Source organism: Enoplosus armatus, chromosome 20 (assembly GCF_043641665.1).
Source record: "Enoplosus armatus isolate fEnoArm2 chromosome 20, fEnoArm2.hap1, whole genome shotgun sequence".
NCBI lineage: Eukaryota > Metazoa > Chordata > Actinopteri > Centrarchiformes > Enoplosidae > Enoplosus > Enoplosus armatus.
The window spans coordinates 13,526,014-13,540,960 of NC_092199.1; the positions used below are offsets into that span (position 1 = coordinate 13,526,014).

At 42.6% G+C, this 14,947-nt stretch overlaps 1 protein-coding gene across 1 annotated transcript in view; it reads left to right on the forward strand.

Moving 5' to 3' along the window:
- fam20cb (FAM20C golgi associated secretory pathway kinase b) overlaps positions 1-14,947 on the forward strand; it is a 46,515-nt gene that overhangs the window by 2,756 nt on the left and 28,812 nt on the right. Inside the window, exon 3 of the mRNA XM_070926583.1 lies at positions 2,379-2,457. Coding sequence (XP_070782684.1) covers positions 2,379-2,457 — 79 coding nt within the window. The remainder of the gene's footprint in view (positions 1-2,378; positions 2,458-14,947) is intronic.

The following is a 14,947-nucleotide window of genomic DNA, read 5'->3' on the forward strand; positions in this document are numbered from 1 at the left end:
TGCTTTCTGTCTCTCAGGCTGGGTGGATAGAGGAAGCAGTTCTCATCGTCTCTAGCCAGCTAAATACATGGTGGCTCAGTAATTACAGAGCCTTAACACAGGCCTGGGGCAGAATACCAATAGAAGCCAATAGCTAGCCGGTTATTATCCAAACTCAAGGACAGGAGTGCTTGGATGCATTATACACTATAACCTATTTGGAGCAGCGTTCATCAATGAAGACATAGCGTGCAAAAGCAGCAAATATGATAAATGTTTGTGTAGATCATAGTGAAACCTGCAACTTTGATGGCTGCAGTGCACGGCCCAAAAAGAGACAGAGGACAACATTTTCGCAGCATGAAATCTCGACAAACAGGCTTTGCATACTGTGAGTGGAGGTTGTAATGATTGCATTCATGGTCCCTGTATACACTCATTGTCACTCTGCATGCATGAGTTCTTTGTAATTACAGTCAGATTTGCCTTTATCTAAAATGTACGCAACTTCACTCAGCAGCAGGTGAGGTCAGACAGGCATTGATCTTTTTCACTTGTAATTTGCTTTCTCTGTAAACATTTTGCTTGTCTGCATGATTCCCATATGTAAAAATAAATGAGAACATTGATTGAGAGGGTTGTTCTTTGGCAAAAGGCCACCAAAACACTGTTTCCAATCGATCAGTCAAAGAAAGAACAGGCACGGTGGCTGCTCTGCTCTTTTTTAAAAAGATTTTTTACAGAATTTCCTTGTATTTCAGCCCTGTATAGTCCTCGCTCCAGCACCGAGCCCAGTCCCACGAGTGCCTTTAGACTGCATTATCATGTACAAAAAGGGAGAAAACATGAAGGATAGAGGGATGAATAGGAACACAAAGAGACAGAGAGAGATGGACCCTCCAGAGAATACACAAAGAGAGTAAACAGCGGAGGAACAGAGAGCGTCGGGCGAGCACTGGCTGTCCTTCACCCCCTCACTCTCCCTTCCCGTCAAACAAACACTGTGACATCAGCGCTCAGAGCGCAGGCACACACACACACACACACACAAAGACTCAGAAACACACATCTACGCTCATACACAAGCTTACATACATAACAGTGTGCTTCACCAACAAGGCAGAGGAAAGTGACGTTTCAGGCTTCAGGTGTACAATGACAGGTCTCAGTCAGTGTCAGTCAGTGTCACATTGAGGTGAATATAATTTGATCATGTGTATATGGACTTATGGAGTTTCATGTGTTTTCTTCTCCTTATGTGACACTCTACTGACAATGAACAATCGATAATTAATGATTAATTGCTTTATTAAAGAGTTGATCAGCAGAAAAGTAATTGACAACCATTTTGATTATTTATACATTTTTTAGCCTTTAATGCAGTGGAGAAATATTCGTAAATAGCTGATATTTGGTCTCATTTAATTCGCTAATGATAAGTAGTTTTGTAGTAATTGTAGAATACTTAATAGTGGCCATACTCTACATACTCTACACTTCTGGTTGGTTAATATGCAGAATATGTCTGTGCTTGTTAGTGAATTTAGATGTTAGAGTTATGGAGCCTGGTGAGCACATTAGCCTTTGGCAGTGCTCATCATGCTTTGCATGTGTTTTTGCATTTTCCAACCATGGTTCATTTGTATTCATTTGTATTTTGAGGGAGAAAGTCAGTTAACAGTTAAAATGAAGCACATGGATTTGAGTTTCATTGAAGCGTCCATCAACTGCTTGGACTCTATGGCTCAAGAGCGCATTTTCAAGAAATAGACAGAGCCACACTAACAATTAATCATTAAATCTAATTTATTAGGCAGAATTGTCAGGCAACCCCTTTTTTTCTGGTTGTCAAATGTGAGGATTTGCAGGTTTTCTCTGTTTTATATTATTGTAAATTATTTTGGTTTTAGTTTTGGATTGCTGTTTGGACAAAACAAACAATTTAAACTGGGTTTTAGGAATTTGTGCTGGTCAAGTTTCACAATTTTCTAATGTCTCGTGTTAATTTGTTGCAGCCGTTCAATCAGATGTATTTTCTCTGGAGGTGAAAAAAGCTAAGTCATATACTAATTGGCTAAGTCACAAACCTGATTGGGCTAAAGTTGAACACTGTTCAAAAAAATTCAGTTATTCATTATGTTGGACAGTCAGCAGCCTATTTCATTAGCTTACCTGAATACTGCAGTTTGGCTCGTTTGAATTTTAAAGGTCAGCAAGGCTAAGTAGCTAACGCCACAAGCTAATTTGGTGTGTAACTAAAACTAAACTGCGGTGGGTAAAGCGCAAAAGATTGTAAGCCCATTAAAACCGTTCATTTCTGTGGTGTAACAGTAAAATATTTATAGTTGACTTCAGTTAATGTGTCGTTAACAGCCGTCTTGTCTGTTTTACTTCAACAGCAATGAAGTCTGGTGGCACTCAGCTCAAGCTCATCATGACCTTCCAGAACTACGGCCAGGCCCTCTTTAAACCCATGAAGTAAGTTATGTTGCTTTTCAGTAAAAATGCATTTTATGTGTCGTATGTGTCTTAAAAATAGTGCCCTGCTGCTAGCCCTATTGTTCCTCTGGTTAAACTGCCCTTTCGTCTCTCCTCCTCTACTGTTGGGTCCACTCTCTTTCTCAAGCAGTCTCTTTCGTATCGTGTTAAAGCTTGAGTGCCGTTTCAGCATAAAACACCAACTATGCAGCTTTCTACCTCCACTAACTTCCTTTTCGCATCCCACCACCTACTCATTCTCCTCACAACATCAATCTCATTTCCTCTTTTTCCTCTCTGGCTATATCAAATTGCTTTCATTTCAGCACAACCTTGATATTGGATTGAAGGCCGACATCATTCTGCTGTGTCAGAGCCAAATGTTGAGTAGGCATTTCACCTCATAGGGCTGTCAGGTGACACGACACATTCTTTTGTGGCCATGTTGGACGTCCTCAGCCCCTCAGGCAGCTCTCACTGTGTCATTTTATGCCTGATTCATCTGATCAATTTTCTGTGGTTTGATAATGTCAAACCATCTTGTCTGCTAAATGTCACTGTCTTGTTGTCAATGTGTGATTTGCGTGCTTGCTCGCTACAGCTTGTAGTGCTCATAAACCAATGGAGAATTTGGGAACCTTGACCTTTTCAGACTTTCACTTGTTTCCACATGGAACTTTGCAGCCATACAGTATGCTGGCGGTGTGGCTCTAGGAATGGCCATGTTGGTCTTTTGGTCGGTTGGTTGGTCCACCACTTTGGTCCAAACTGAAATGTCTCTACAGCTATTGGATAGATTGAAATGAAATTTGGTACATATATCTATGGCGCCCAGAGCATGAATACTAATGACTTTGGTGATTCTCTGCCTTTTCATATAGCGGCACCATGAGGTTGACATTTGTGGTTTTGAGTTAAATATCTGAACACCTAGAGGTTGGATTACCATGAAATTTGGTGCACACATTCATGTCCCCTTCAGGGTGAACTGTAATAACTTTGGTGAGGTAAAAATGTGAATTTGTCACCATAACTAAATACCTGCAAAACTAATGATATTCCCTTCAGCCTCAGCTGTGTTTTGTATTTAACGCTAATTAGAAGATGTAAACACGCTAAGCTAAGATGGTGAATATACCTGCTAAACATCAGCATGTCAGCATTGTCATTGGGAGCATGTTAGTATGATGACATCAGCATTTAGCGCAAAGCACCACTGTGCCTAAGTACAGCTACAGAGTAGCTAACATGTCTATACACTCTTATCGTCTTCTTAAATTTGTCACAAGTGAAACAGCCATTATAGAGATGAATTTCTCCCATGTTGGTCCCTGAAATAATCGAAAATGCAGCTGAAGAAGAAGTATTAAAGTATATAATTAATCATTTAACAGCCGAGTTTAATGTATAATTTAAGGTATGTATTCCTGGTTTAGTGCCCAGCCGTGCCTAAAGGCAGCAGCCACTCAGGTATCACTCTTGCTAACCCAGGGGCTACATATTTTGTCGTTATTTTTCCTTAGCTGGTCCTCTGTTATGGTGCCAGACATAATTGCTGTGAGCTTTGTGATCCAACCGCTAAGCCTCTGTTCCTTGCCTCATCTCCTTCTGAATCCTATTCCAGCTGTGATATGAGAAGATCCAAGCGGTGAGCTACAGCATATCATTAATGTCTCACATAAAGAGGTGAAGAGGAGCAGAAAGCAACACTTTCCTTTTCCTTTTGAACCTCAGCTTACCTCTGCATGCCCTGTAATACACCTTGGCTTAACTTGTAGAGGGGATAAGTGTACCCAAAACTGCCCCACCAGTAGATACTGCGTAGTATTTGATTAATTCACATTTCCTTTATCCACACTGTCATATTTAGACGATAACGCATCCCAAGAGAAGTGCTCTGTGCTCCTAATCCCTCCTCGATTGGTGGATTTAAATGTCACCCCTCCTTTGTTATGGTGATTGTAATTTAATTGTGGGTTAATGGTTTTCTACACAGGCTGTTGTCTGGCCCCTGCATGTCAGCATGGAGAGCGGGGTTAAGCCTGTGGATGATAGGTAGCGAGGTTTTTCCGTGGGAGGAAAAGCTATTCAGAGACTGTTGTAATTACTGCTTCAATCGTACCACACTAAGTCAGGCCAGACGCAACAAGCCTGAAATCATCCTGACAGGCCGGGAAGAGGCGAGATGAGAGCGAGGTGAGAGGAGGGAAGGGATGCGAGAGGAGAGGTGAGGGGCCAAGGACTAGAGGAGATGGGGCGGGGGGGGGCGAGGAGGCGTGGGTAGAGAGTGTTGTCAATACACGCACAGTCAAAATCCACAGATTATCCCGGTGCACTGACTCAAATTTTAACCCAGAAATGTGAAATGACATTTTCCGAGAAAAGCATGGGGTTGGATGTAAATCTGTTGCTTGACAGTTGTGGTTGTCAGAGCCGCCGTTGATGTTTGATAATCCTGAAAAACGGCAAGAGTGAAGGGGGCGGGGTGGGTGGGTGGGGGGGCTTGTTCATTCCCTCCTGCTTGAATGCACTTGACTTTAACAAAATAGGGCAACCCATGCTGGCTTGTGTGTGTGTGTGTGTGTGTGTGTGCTCATTTGGACTGCAATCAAGGTCTTGACAGATTTGTACAGTCATTCCCGCTACATACATAATTTCCCTCGCAGAGATCACACACACACACACATACACACACACACACACACACACACACGCACACACACACATCCACTTAACACCCAACATCATCTCCTGGTTCCCAAATCTGCTGGTGTGTTTCCACATGGTGCATCAAAGAGACAGAGGCTGAGAGATCAAAGACTTCTCCGGCTGTGCTCTTCTGCTCGGCTCCTCTCAACTCTAATGCAAATGTGTGCCAGGCAATCAGGCAGCGAAGGCAGGCAGGCAGGCAGGCAGGCAGGCATGTGGTGTCGGGGTAACGATCAACCCTCCAACCATCCATATCTGTGGAATCCTGCACTCTCGCCGCCCTGCTCTCTCTGTTTATCGGCCCCTCTGTCTCTTTCTCATTCTTAGTATTCTCCATCATTCTCTGTATCTGCAGTTTGTTTTTCTCTCGCGCACGTTCTTTAACGAACAGTACAGATGAAGAAATCCATTAACAGGCTTGCCGTATCGATCCTTTAGGTATTCTCTTTTCAGAGAGAGAGAGAGCGAATGATCAGATACTAGGGTCAGTGCCTCTGTTTTGTGGTGGCAGGGTTCCTCTTTATGTGTTGGTCCAGCCAAACACATCTTAGCCTGACTTAATCAGCTTCTACTGTATTGAGACACCACAAATTGGCCAGCAGAACCTGTCCGCTATGATGTAACACAGATGAATCACCTCACTGATCTGCGGTCCAGACTTGGAATAAACCCACTCTTAACTAGTCTAATCTAACTCAAGGCTTGTTTTGCAACATTTCACAAGACAACAGGTCTTGTGAAATCAGAAAGGCTTCATGGGATGGCATTAAAAATCCCAGCCGATGCCCAGCCCTGTGTTGCTAAAGTAGACAGCTGAAAACATCGTAGTTGTGCCCTGTCACAACAACTACATTGTAACCTGAATAAAGATGACTAAGCTCAATTATCATCTTCGTCATCCTCTGCATCCTGTTATGCCTGTGGCCAGGACTGAAATAACCCAGAATTACGACATTTCCATAATTTCTGCTTTTGTTCTCATAAACACTTTATGCTGTCAACTAAACATATGTAGGTAAAAACATTTCGACTTTTCACATAACCCTCAAACTATGCAGCATATTGGCCATTAGAAGACAACGTACAGGGACTTAACCTGAAATTTCTACCTCAAATGGAAAAAAATGCACATTGATGCTTTGGTATAACAAGAACTACATAGTCCCAGTGGTTTAGTTTTACAGTGCGGCTATGCTGTAGCTTGTGGGCTCAGCTAGTGTTTTTTTTTAAGTTGAATATGCTAAAATACTGCTGCTAAATCAAGTGTTTGGCTGAAACAAATAATTATATTTTTATAATATAATACACATACAGAATAATCGAATACTAGAATTAGCATGTACATAAAAGGCTGTGTCATCTGCATACATTTGGATATTCATTTCTGGACAGATCGATGATTCATCATTAATATGAATACTATTGTACTATAATAGAAGAAGACACATACAGTTTTAACTTTAATTCTTGCACAGTGGTTTTCATTCTGTGCTGAATAGTGTTTCCAACAGCCTCCACCAATCACAGGGTTAGGGCATCTTTTATGTTGCCTTACAGGTGAAACTTCACATGCCCACCTGCTCATGAGGCTTATTATCGCTGCGAGTGCACAATGATAACTTTTGCCTCTTAGCTTTTTCATTAACCATACCGTAAGTCCTGCTGAATTACAAGTCCCATTGGCTAACTTAATGCTACATTGCTAAAAATCTCACCAATTATGACCATTCTTGCAAGAAGCTATGGGGAAATGACTACAGCTTGAGACTTGTAGCCCATGGCAGCCCTTTGTACCTTCAAAGGCTTACCTTCAAGTTAAAATAATACTGATACATGTAATGTGCCTTTTGTTGTAATAAATGTCCATCTACCAAAAAGGTATGCGTTTAATACCTTAAGGACCACCAGGGACCTTTGTTACAAGTACCTGAAATATACCTGTGCCATATGGTATGTTTGAGTCCCAGCTGTAGCATTGTACTTTACAGAACTTTGAACCTGAGTGTCTGGGTAGAGAACACTGACAGTGACTCTTTCTGTCTTTCCTTCTTTTTGTTTCTGTCTTTCTATCTTTTTGTTTTGTGCTATTGTGAACCGGGGACACATGATTGTAATATTTACAGTGAAATTAGTCTCAGCGCACACAAAGCCCATTAGATGATGAGCGCAGATGATCGACGAAGGAAGGCGGGGGAAGGACTGATGATTGATATAATGATGGTCTTCCGTTCCTTCTCGCTTCCACTTAATTGTATTGCTTGTCAATCAGCCGACTGTTGCCTCAGTCACACGCAAATCAATCCGAGCATTCCTAGAAGAATTCTCCTCCCCGCCGAGCGATCTATATCTGTGCTGATTCGGGTCCATGAGTAATTTTTGATTGACACATCGGGGAGCAAGAGACGGGAGCCACATAATGTCACCTCGTTTGTGTCAATAACATATTGACAGCTACACAAATAACAGCCTGGAGGAAATGTCTGTGTTAAATGTGAAATATTAGTGGCAAATTGGGTGCGTGTAAGAGTTGATGTTGTATCATCAAGCTGCATCAGCCGTGGGAGGTGAAAGAATAAGATTGAAGGAGCTTTGTCTGAAGATGGAGAGGGCATGTCTCAACAAAAACCCTTATTATCCTTGCTTAAAGCTGCCCAGATTTGTCCTCAAACAAGACAAAGACTGAACACGGAGAGACTGATAAAAACAGGACAATTCAGCGATAGTTCCTGTGTGCCGCCAGACAAAAGGATGTCAAACAACTGGCTCCTTTGTGGACTAACCTCAGTTTTTTTGCCCCTCGTTTTTGTATGTATGTTGCCGGTTTGGTTGTTTGTTTGTCAGCGTGTGTGCATGCGCGCTTGTTTACTGTGTTATATTGTATTCACAAGGTCTTCTGTGCCTGTGCTCTGACTTTGAGTCAGGAAATAAAGGGATGAACCGCCTCAGGACAAGTCATTCAGAACACAGATGATGAGTGCAGCTCTGTTTGGAAATAGAGGAAATTCACAGCAGCACAGTGGCAACGCTAGAGCTGGGGGGGCGGGTGGTGTGGGGGGCAGAAAGTACTGTCTTAACCCTCAAACTGCTGGCCCCCATATCTGGAAATGGTGCTACACACATTTCGGTAGCTGCATTGAACCATGTCGTAAAGCATTTAAACACTAACACACGAATAGTTGGATATATACAGTGCACATAGTAATTAATTAAACCCTACACTGTACACGCTTATGGCATACAATAGGTAGCACGGCAAGGAAATCCCCTGTGACTGTATTTGCATGCATTACATGCTTTCAATTCAAGTAAAGGTTATATCTGATATAAGCAGTTTTTGTAGACACTTAAGTTACAGTGCACAAGTAAACAGAATGTAATGAAAAAGAATTGGCTACACTTCTACATCTTTGTGTCTCAGCGGCCATAGACATCTCTCAGCTATCACATTCAAGTTTCTCATAATCAGAATATGAGTCTACCTGGACTGGCGTGCACATGTTCCACATCTTAAGCAGAACACTCGGGGATCATGAATAATGGCGGAGTATTATAAACGCTTGTAAACGCACTCGCTGACCTCAGGAAAATATCTCTGTTCTGTTCGTTTGTGCTGTACTGCCGGTTCTGTTGGTGGAGAAAACAGTTGAATAATTAATCTAGAAATTACAGCCACTGTGAGATGTGTGATTAAGCAGCACTTAAGGCTCGGCACTGCTCTCTGCTTAATGTTTTGACTGTTCCCCCTATGTTATAATTGTTTCACCGGGGTATTATTGTGCGCTATGCAGTTTGTGCTGAAGCAGAAATTTAAGCGTTTATGGCAAAATTGTCGGAGGAACAGAAATGTGTGTTCAAGTGCTCACACACAAGCACGTGAAGTACACACACACACCAGTCGTCGCATGTACTGGAGATGAAATTTGCAGGAGCTGAACATATTTTTCAGAGTGATACCAATGATCAAATGGAGCCCTCAGGCTTAGTAATCTGACCCCCTTTACCGTCTTCCCTGCAGAGACCGTGACACACTGCAGGCCATTGGTGCAGCAGGATCATGTAGAGCACAGCCGCACTGTGTTTCCCCCCCGTCTGTTCTTCGCACATGTAGAGAGATGGAGGAAAACTGATGAAACTATCCACCGTAATGCTACAGAGCCTTAGAAATATACTGTAAGACTTACTGACCGTGGATACCAGGCTAATACACCTGTATTCATCCTTGAAGAACTGGTGAAAAGATGCTGAAATGACTGAAAAATGTTAGAAAAATAGAAGGAAGAAATAGAAGGTAGAGTTATACAAAGCTTTCATTTTGCCAGATTCGCATTGTTTGAAATTTACAGAAAAATGAACCTGCTCCTTTTTATTCTCTTCAATTTCGGCTTAACTTAGCACAACTGAAAGGATCGATATTGGACACGGTGGTGCCCGAGGGCATTGATGCAAGCCGTGTTATTCAGTGGCCTGGTTCCAATAAATCATTGCTTTTTATTCAACCAGGCGGTCAAGGCCCAAAATAAGGGTTGTGCATGTTTTCTATAAAAATAGAGAGTGTTTCATGGATAAATTGTGTGTATTCCAGGGCTCATTGGTCAAAGAATGGCCTACATGGAAAGGCTTTTTAGCCCCTATCGCTGCCTCTAAAAGGCTACTAAATGAAACACTTTTCTTGTACATGGACACAGGACAAAAATAAGCTGGCTGTGTTAAGTGAATTTTATCTTCTGGTGTAAAAGTGGTTGAGGACCTCTTTATCAAACAGATGCAGCTGTGAAACACCTGGTAATTAAATAAAGGGTAAACTGGCCCACCCTGATAATAACCTTTTAATATGGGGCTGAAGTTGTCATGGTGATGGACAATACGCAATGCAGACCCGTGGCCCACTGCGCTGTCGAAAAACATGCTAACAGAACAACAGAAGCTTATGCAACTAATCTATGGCCTGGTGGGGATGTGGAAAAAAAGTATCCCACTGTAATAATCTGTTAATGTACTGTTGGCGTTCTGCCATCTACAGTAATCAGCCATCATGATTTATGTAGAACCTAGATACTATTAAGCCAGTGATGTTTTCCCCAGTAATGTATTCCAACACACAGTGCCAGTTTTAATCAGTGTGGTTGATTAGCATAATCGTTAAGTTTGACATGTCTGCTAGATGCTAACACCCACTCCCTGTCTTCTGTTTTACACTTTTTTCCTGCACTTTCTAAAAACTCAAACATCAGCATCCAGTCTCACGACTTCCTCCCTCTGCAACGCTGTCGCTGCACTTGAGATCCCTGTGTGTGTGTGTGCGTGTGTGTGTGTGTGTGTGTGTGTGTGTGACAGTCTTGCTGCCACCTCTGACGACTTTGGACATACAGCGTTCCAAACTGTCACAGCATTTGTAATGTAGTTGCCTAGGAGACAGAAAGTGGTCATATTTCTTTGTCTGTGTGTGCTGATGTGTGTGTGTGTGTGTGTGTGTGTCTTATACTTGCACTGCAGTGATACTGTTATGGCAAATTCTGCGCAGCCCTCGCTCAGGCCTTCCAGCAGCAGAAATGTCTTGACGATATTATCAGTCAACTGCCCCCTTCAGGTAAATGTTATCAGCTCTAATGTTGCTCTGAAGGAACGATAACACAGTGTTGCAGCCAGCAGAAATGACAAGCCAGCATCCAATCTGCATATCAAAGCCTCGACTAAATTCCTCTGCCATCTGTGTGTGCGCGCTCACACGCACACACTCGTGCATTTCGAATGCGTGCCGTGCTGCCATTTCTCCGCAGTCTCAGAGGCAAGTTGTTCCTGGCCCGTCACAATCGGCAGTTCATCCCTGATAAACTCATTCATTGTTTCTTAGAAATAATAAAAAAAAAGAAGCTTAATTACTCGCCCATAAAACCTGATCCAGCTCCGTGTTTCTGCGGGAGTGCGGGCTGTGATACCATCTGTCATCTTTTCTCTTTGCTCTGAAGGAGCTGTCACTCAAAGGCGGGCTTTACTCTCTTGTCTGGACGCAGCACATCTCAGCAGCCGATGTGACAATCGCAGCAGACATTGATTCATCTGGCCTGGGCCCGGCCCGCCGCGCTGCCGCTCTCATTGAGGACCAGATGCTGAAGGCGCAGAGGGTGTTCCATGACTGGAAATGAGCCTTTTATGAACAAAGAGAGAGAGAAGGACAGTGTCATGCGTCCTGTATTTGGTATCGCATGCTTGAGTTAAGTGGAAACACCAGCAGATTACAAACTGAATATTCTTCAGGCTAAAAATGAACTTCATTAAAAACACATGTAAAGCTTAGATTGTTGTTCTTGACACCTTTTAATGGTGTGATTACACTATAAGATGCTTTTTGCGGGGCCAATCCATATTAACTTTATTACATTTTTGTATCCCAGGCTGCATGATTACAAGAAAACCAGGTCTCATAAACAACAGTCAGACTGACTCACAGCTCGCTCGTTTACTGGACGGAGCTTTGGAAACCTGTCATCTTACGAGGTTAGAGATCTTGGCAGCTGGGTGAATCTAAATAAATCTAACTTGAGTCCCTTTAACTTTAGCCAAGAATCATGGACTCATTTACTTTCTGTGCTGTTTATACCACTTAAGAGCATGTGAAGAAATAACGGAGCATGAGCATCGTCCCTGACTGCAGATTGTTTTTTGCTCGGCTGCCGGCTATCGAATGTCAACATCCGTCTTCGTGTACTATTCAAACCCTGTGTTTTTTGGGTTCTTTCCTGCAGTTGGCCCAGATACATTTTCATTTCTTAGAAACAGCACCACACTCCTCTTGGAAGAAGCATTTCCACCTGTCTTGGTTTTCGGTCATTTGAGCCGGAATGTTCTGGCCAAATAAACTTGTGAACGCTCCCAGAGTTTGATGAAACGGCTCCAAATGTGTTTTGGGTGAAAGTGCCGTCCGTCTCATTAATTATAGAGGGAGAATGTGCTTTGATTTAGCAGTTAAAGAAAAATGTTCTGAATGGGGCAAACATACCTTTAAAAAAAGTGAACCAAACGTGTTTTTGATCTTGAAACAGCCGTGCTCTGTGGTTCATATAAAACACGCAGTATCTGTTATCCTGCCACGGGGCGAGACGACTCTGGTTTTACAGAAGTATCCAGCGTTTTATAGTGTGATGGATCTTCAGTCTGGTCCTGCAGATCTCAAGGTTTCTCCTGTGATCTTCCTCCTTGCCTTCTGTCTTCACCTTCACTTGGCCATTAAAGCTTCCAGTCTCTTCGCACTCTCCCGGCGGCAGAAAACCGATCCTTTTTATAAGCTGTAGTTAGTGTCAGGGAAAACACCTTAGGGGGATCATTAGACTGTAATGAAGCAGGAGGTAAAATGCCATGTTCACCCGTCGCTCTCCAACATTCCTGATTGTCAGGTTTAATTATAGCCCTGCAAGGTCTTTGGGCGTCCCGTTTTTTTTTTTACTGCATTTATCTCATTTCTTCAACTCACCCTCCACCTCTCCCTTTCAGCAGATGGACACTTGGTCTAATTAGGCTTTCTCTTCCCCCTGAAGAGTGGCCCTCCGAGGGAGGCGTTCAGGAGCGTGGCATTATGAGGGCATGTTGTGATACGTAATTAGCAAACAGCAGAGCGGCGACTCAGGTTATGGCAGGAAAGAGGTTGTGTGAACCACAGCTGTCAGTGCTCTGGCTATGGTATAGATGCGGATTAAACAACATCTGTTCCACACTGCTGCATACTGTATGAGCTTGATTAAAGTAGTCTGCTCTTACAATTCAATATCTGCAACCCCCCCCCCCCCCCCCCACACCTCACCGCTGACGTTCTGAGGAAAAGAAGGTCAGATAGTCAAAACAAGTGATGCAACCAACCTCAGATGGGGAGATTAAATCCATAACACCCAAGTCTCAACATGAATCGCTGCCTCACATGAAACAGGATGGAAAAGGTTGCGTGTACTGTACCGCACCAGTCAGGCTCTGCACTCAGAACAGCTCGGGTTGTCTCCGAAATGAGCATATTTTAAATGTGATGACAGCATGTAATTTGTTTCACTTGGGATGTGCTGCTTAAGTGGCACAATAATATACTCAGACTGAGTTGCCTATTTTTTATTGGCACACTTTTGAACCAATTTGAACTGTAGTGTATAACAATTCAGTTTCATTACCGTTTATGTTGTGTTTATGTTTTATTGGCACAAAATGCAAATGTACTCATTGCTGAAACAAAAACATGAAATAACAGAAATGAACTGACTGAACGGAAGAACATAAAATATGGATCTTTTTTTTCATTATGAATGCCTTGTCTGTCTCAAGTCGTAACAAGTTCAAAGACAAGAGACTTTTTATGTGTGCAGACTGTTAGTGAAGCAGTTTTGATTTATTTGTTTGGCCACTAAACACAACACTGGCATATTATACAGCAGACAGGGGTAACATGCTAGCACTAAATAGCACTCCTTGGAGTCATAAATCAGTCGCGCTTTGAAAACTCCAAGCTAACTTTTTCTGACTGATTCTTTGTGGGTCTGTCACAATGAGTCCTGCAGTCATTTAAACTACTGTTTAAAACGGACTATTGTAGCTTTAAATGTTCTATGAATCGTGTAGGATCAGTAGGATCTTGGAGTGTGATCCTCATCACTTGCACTAAAATATTGGCATATCAATGTTTTTTTTTTTTTTTTTTAAAACAATCCATTTCAATGACAATGTCAGTTTCAGCTCAAAGAAATACAGAAATGACTGTGGGATTATTTGAATGTTGGGAGCATTTTGGCCCTATACCATCTCCCCACTCCTACAGATTATTAATGTCAGTGGGGTGTGGATAAAGAAAGGATAAAGAAAAGACCATATGGTCGGGCTCACCAAAGGATTATGATTTGTTGTTGTTCGCAAAAAAAAGTGACTTCGGCATTGTTAGGCCCAGGGACGAGAAAGCAGCTTGGCAAAATGGCACGGATTAGTGTGCTGCGAGAGAGAGAGAGAGAGAGAGAGAGAGAGAGAGAGAGTGCACGGTTTTCCTACCAACTGTGATGCTGCGCTGTGTGTTCAGTTAACTCAGTGTAACGCTGGGGTGGGAGAGGGAGGGATTGGGGGGGCATTTATGGTGTTTGTCCAGCGCTTATTCAAATATGAGCTTTGGAGTCTCAGTTCTTGTCCAAGCACGAGCTAACTTCGGAGGGGGGCGTGTCTGCCTCATCATTCGAAGTAATGATCCGCTAAAATCCAAGCCCAGTGCCTGGAACAGGGCAGGGCTTTCACCTTTAATTCCACATGTCCTCCCCTAATTCACTGTACATGAACAACTCAAGCAGGCAGAGCACTTAAACATGCAGCCCGCACTATCCAAAACGCTCCCTCTGCTAAATATAAGAGTACAACTCATAATTTATTAGTCAGTCTGAAGAGGGGCTTTCACATCTGTCACGCTGTGTAAGGACACATTAAAAGCAGTTTGTTTGAGCTCTCAGCCAATATTCACTCGTTTATTCTGCATAACGGAAGAGCTGCAGTTAAGTGCAACAGACGGTATATTAAATAAGCAAATTTACAGATCTTCTTTTGTTATATTTTTGTTTTTTTTTTACCATTTCCTAGATTAAATGTGCATGCATCTGCCGTGGCGTGCACATCATTAGTAACTGTTGCTAGCTGATTTTACTGCTTGGTTCTCTTGTTGGAAAACGTGTGACAGCACACAAGGACCTTGATAGTCAGTCGGCTTTCTGCCTCTTTACTTGCACAGTTTCTTTGCTAATGTAGGAGATACGCAAAACTGCATGCCACTGAA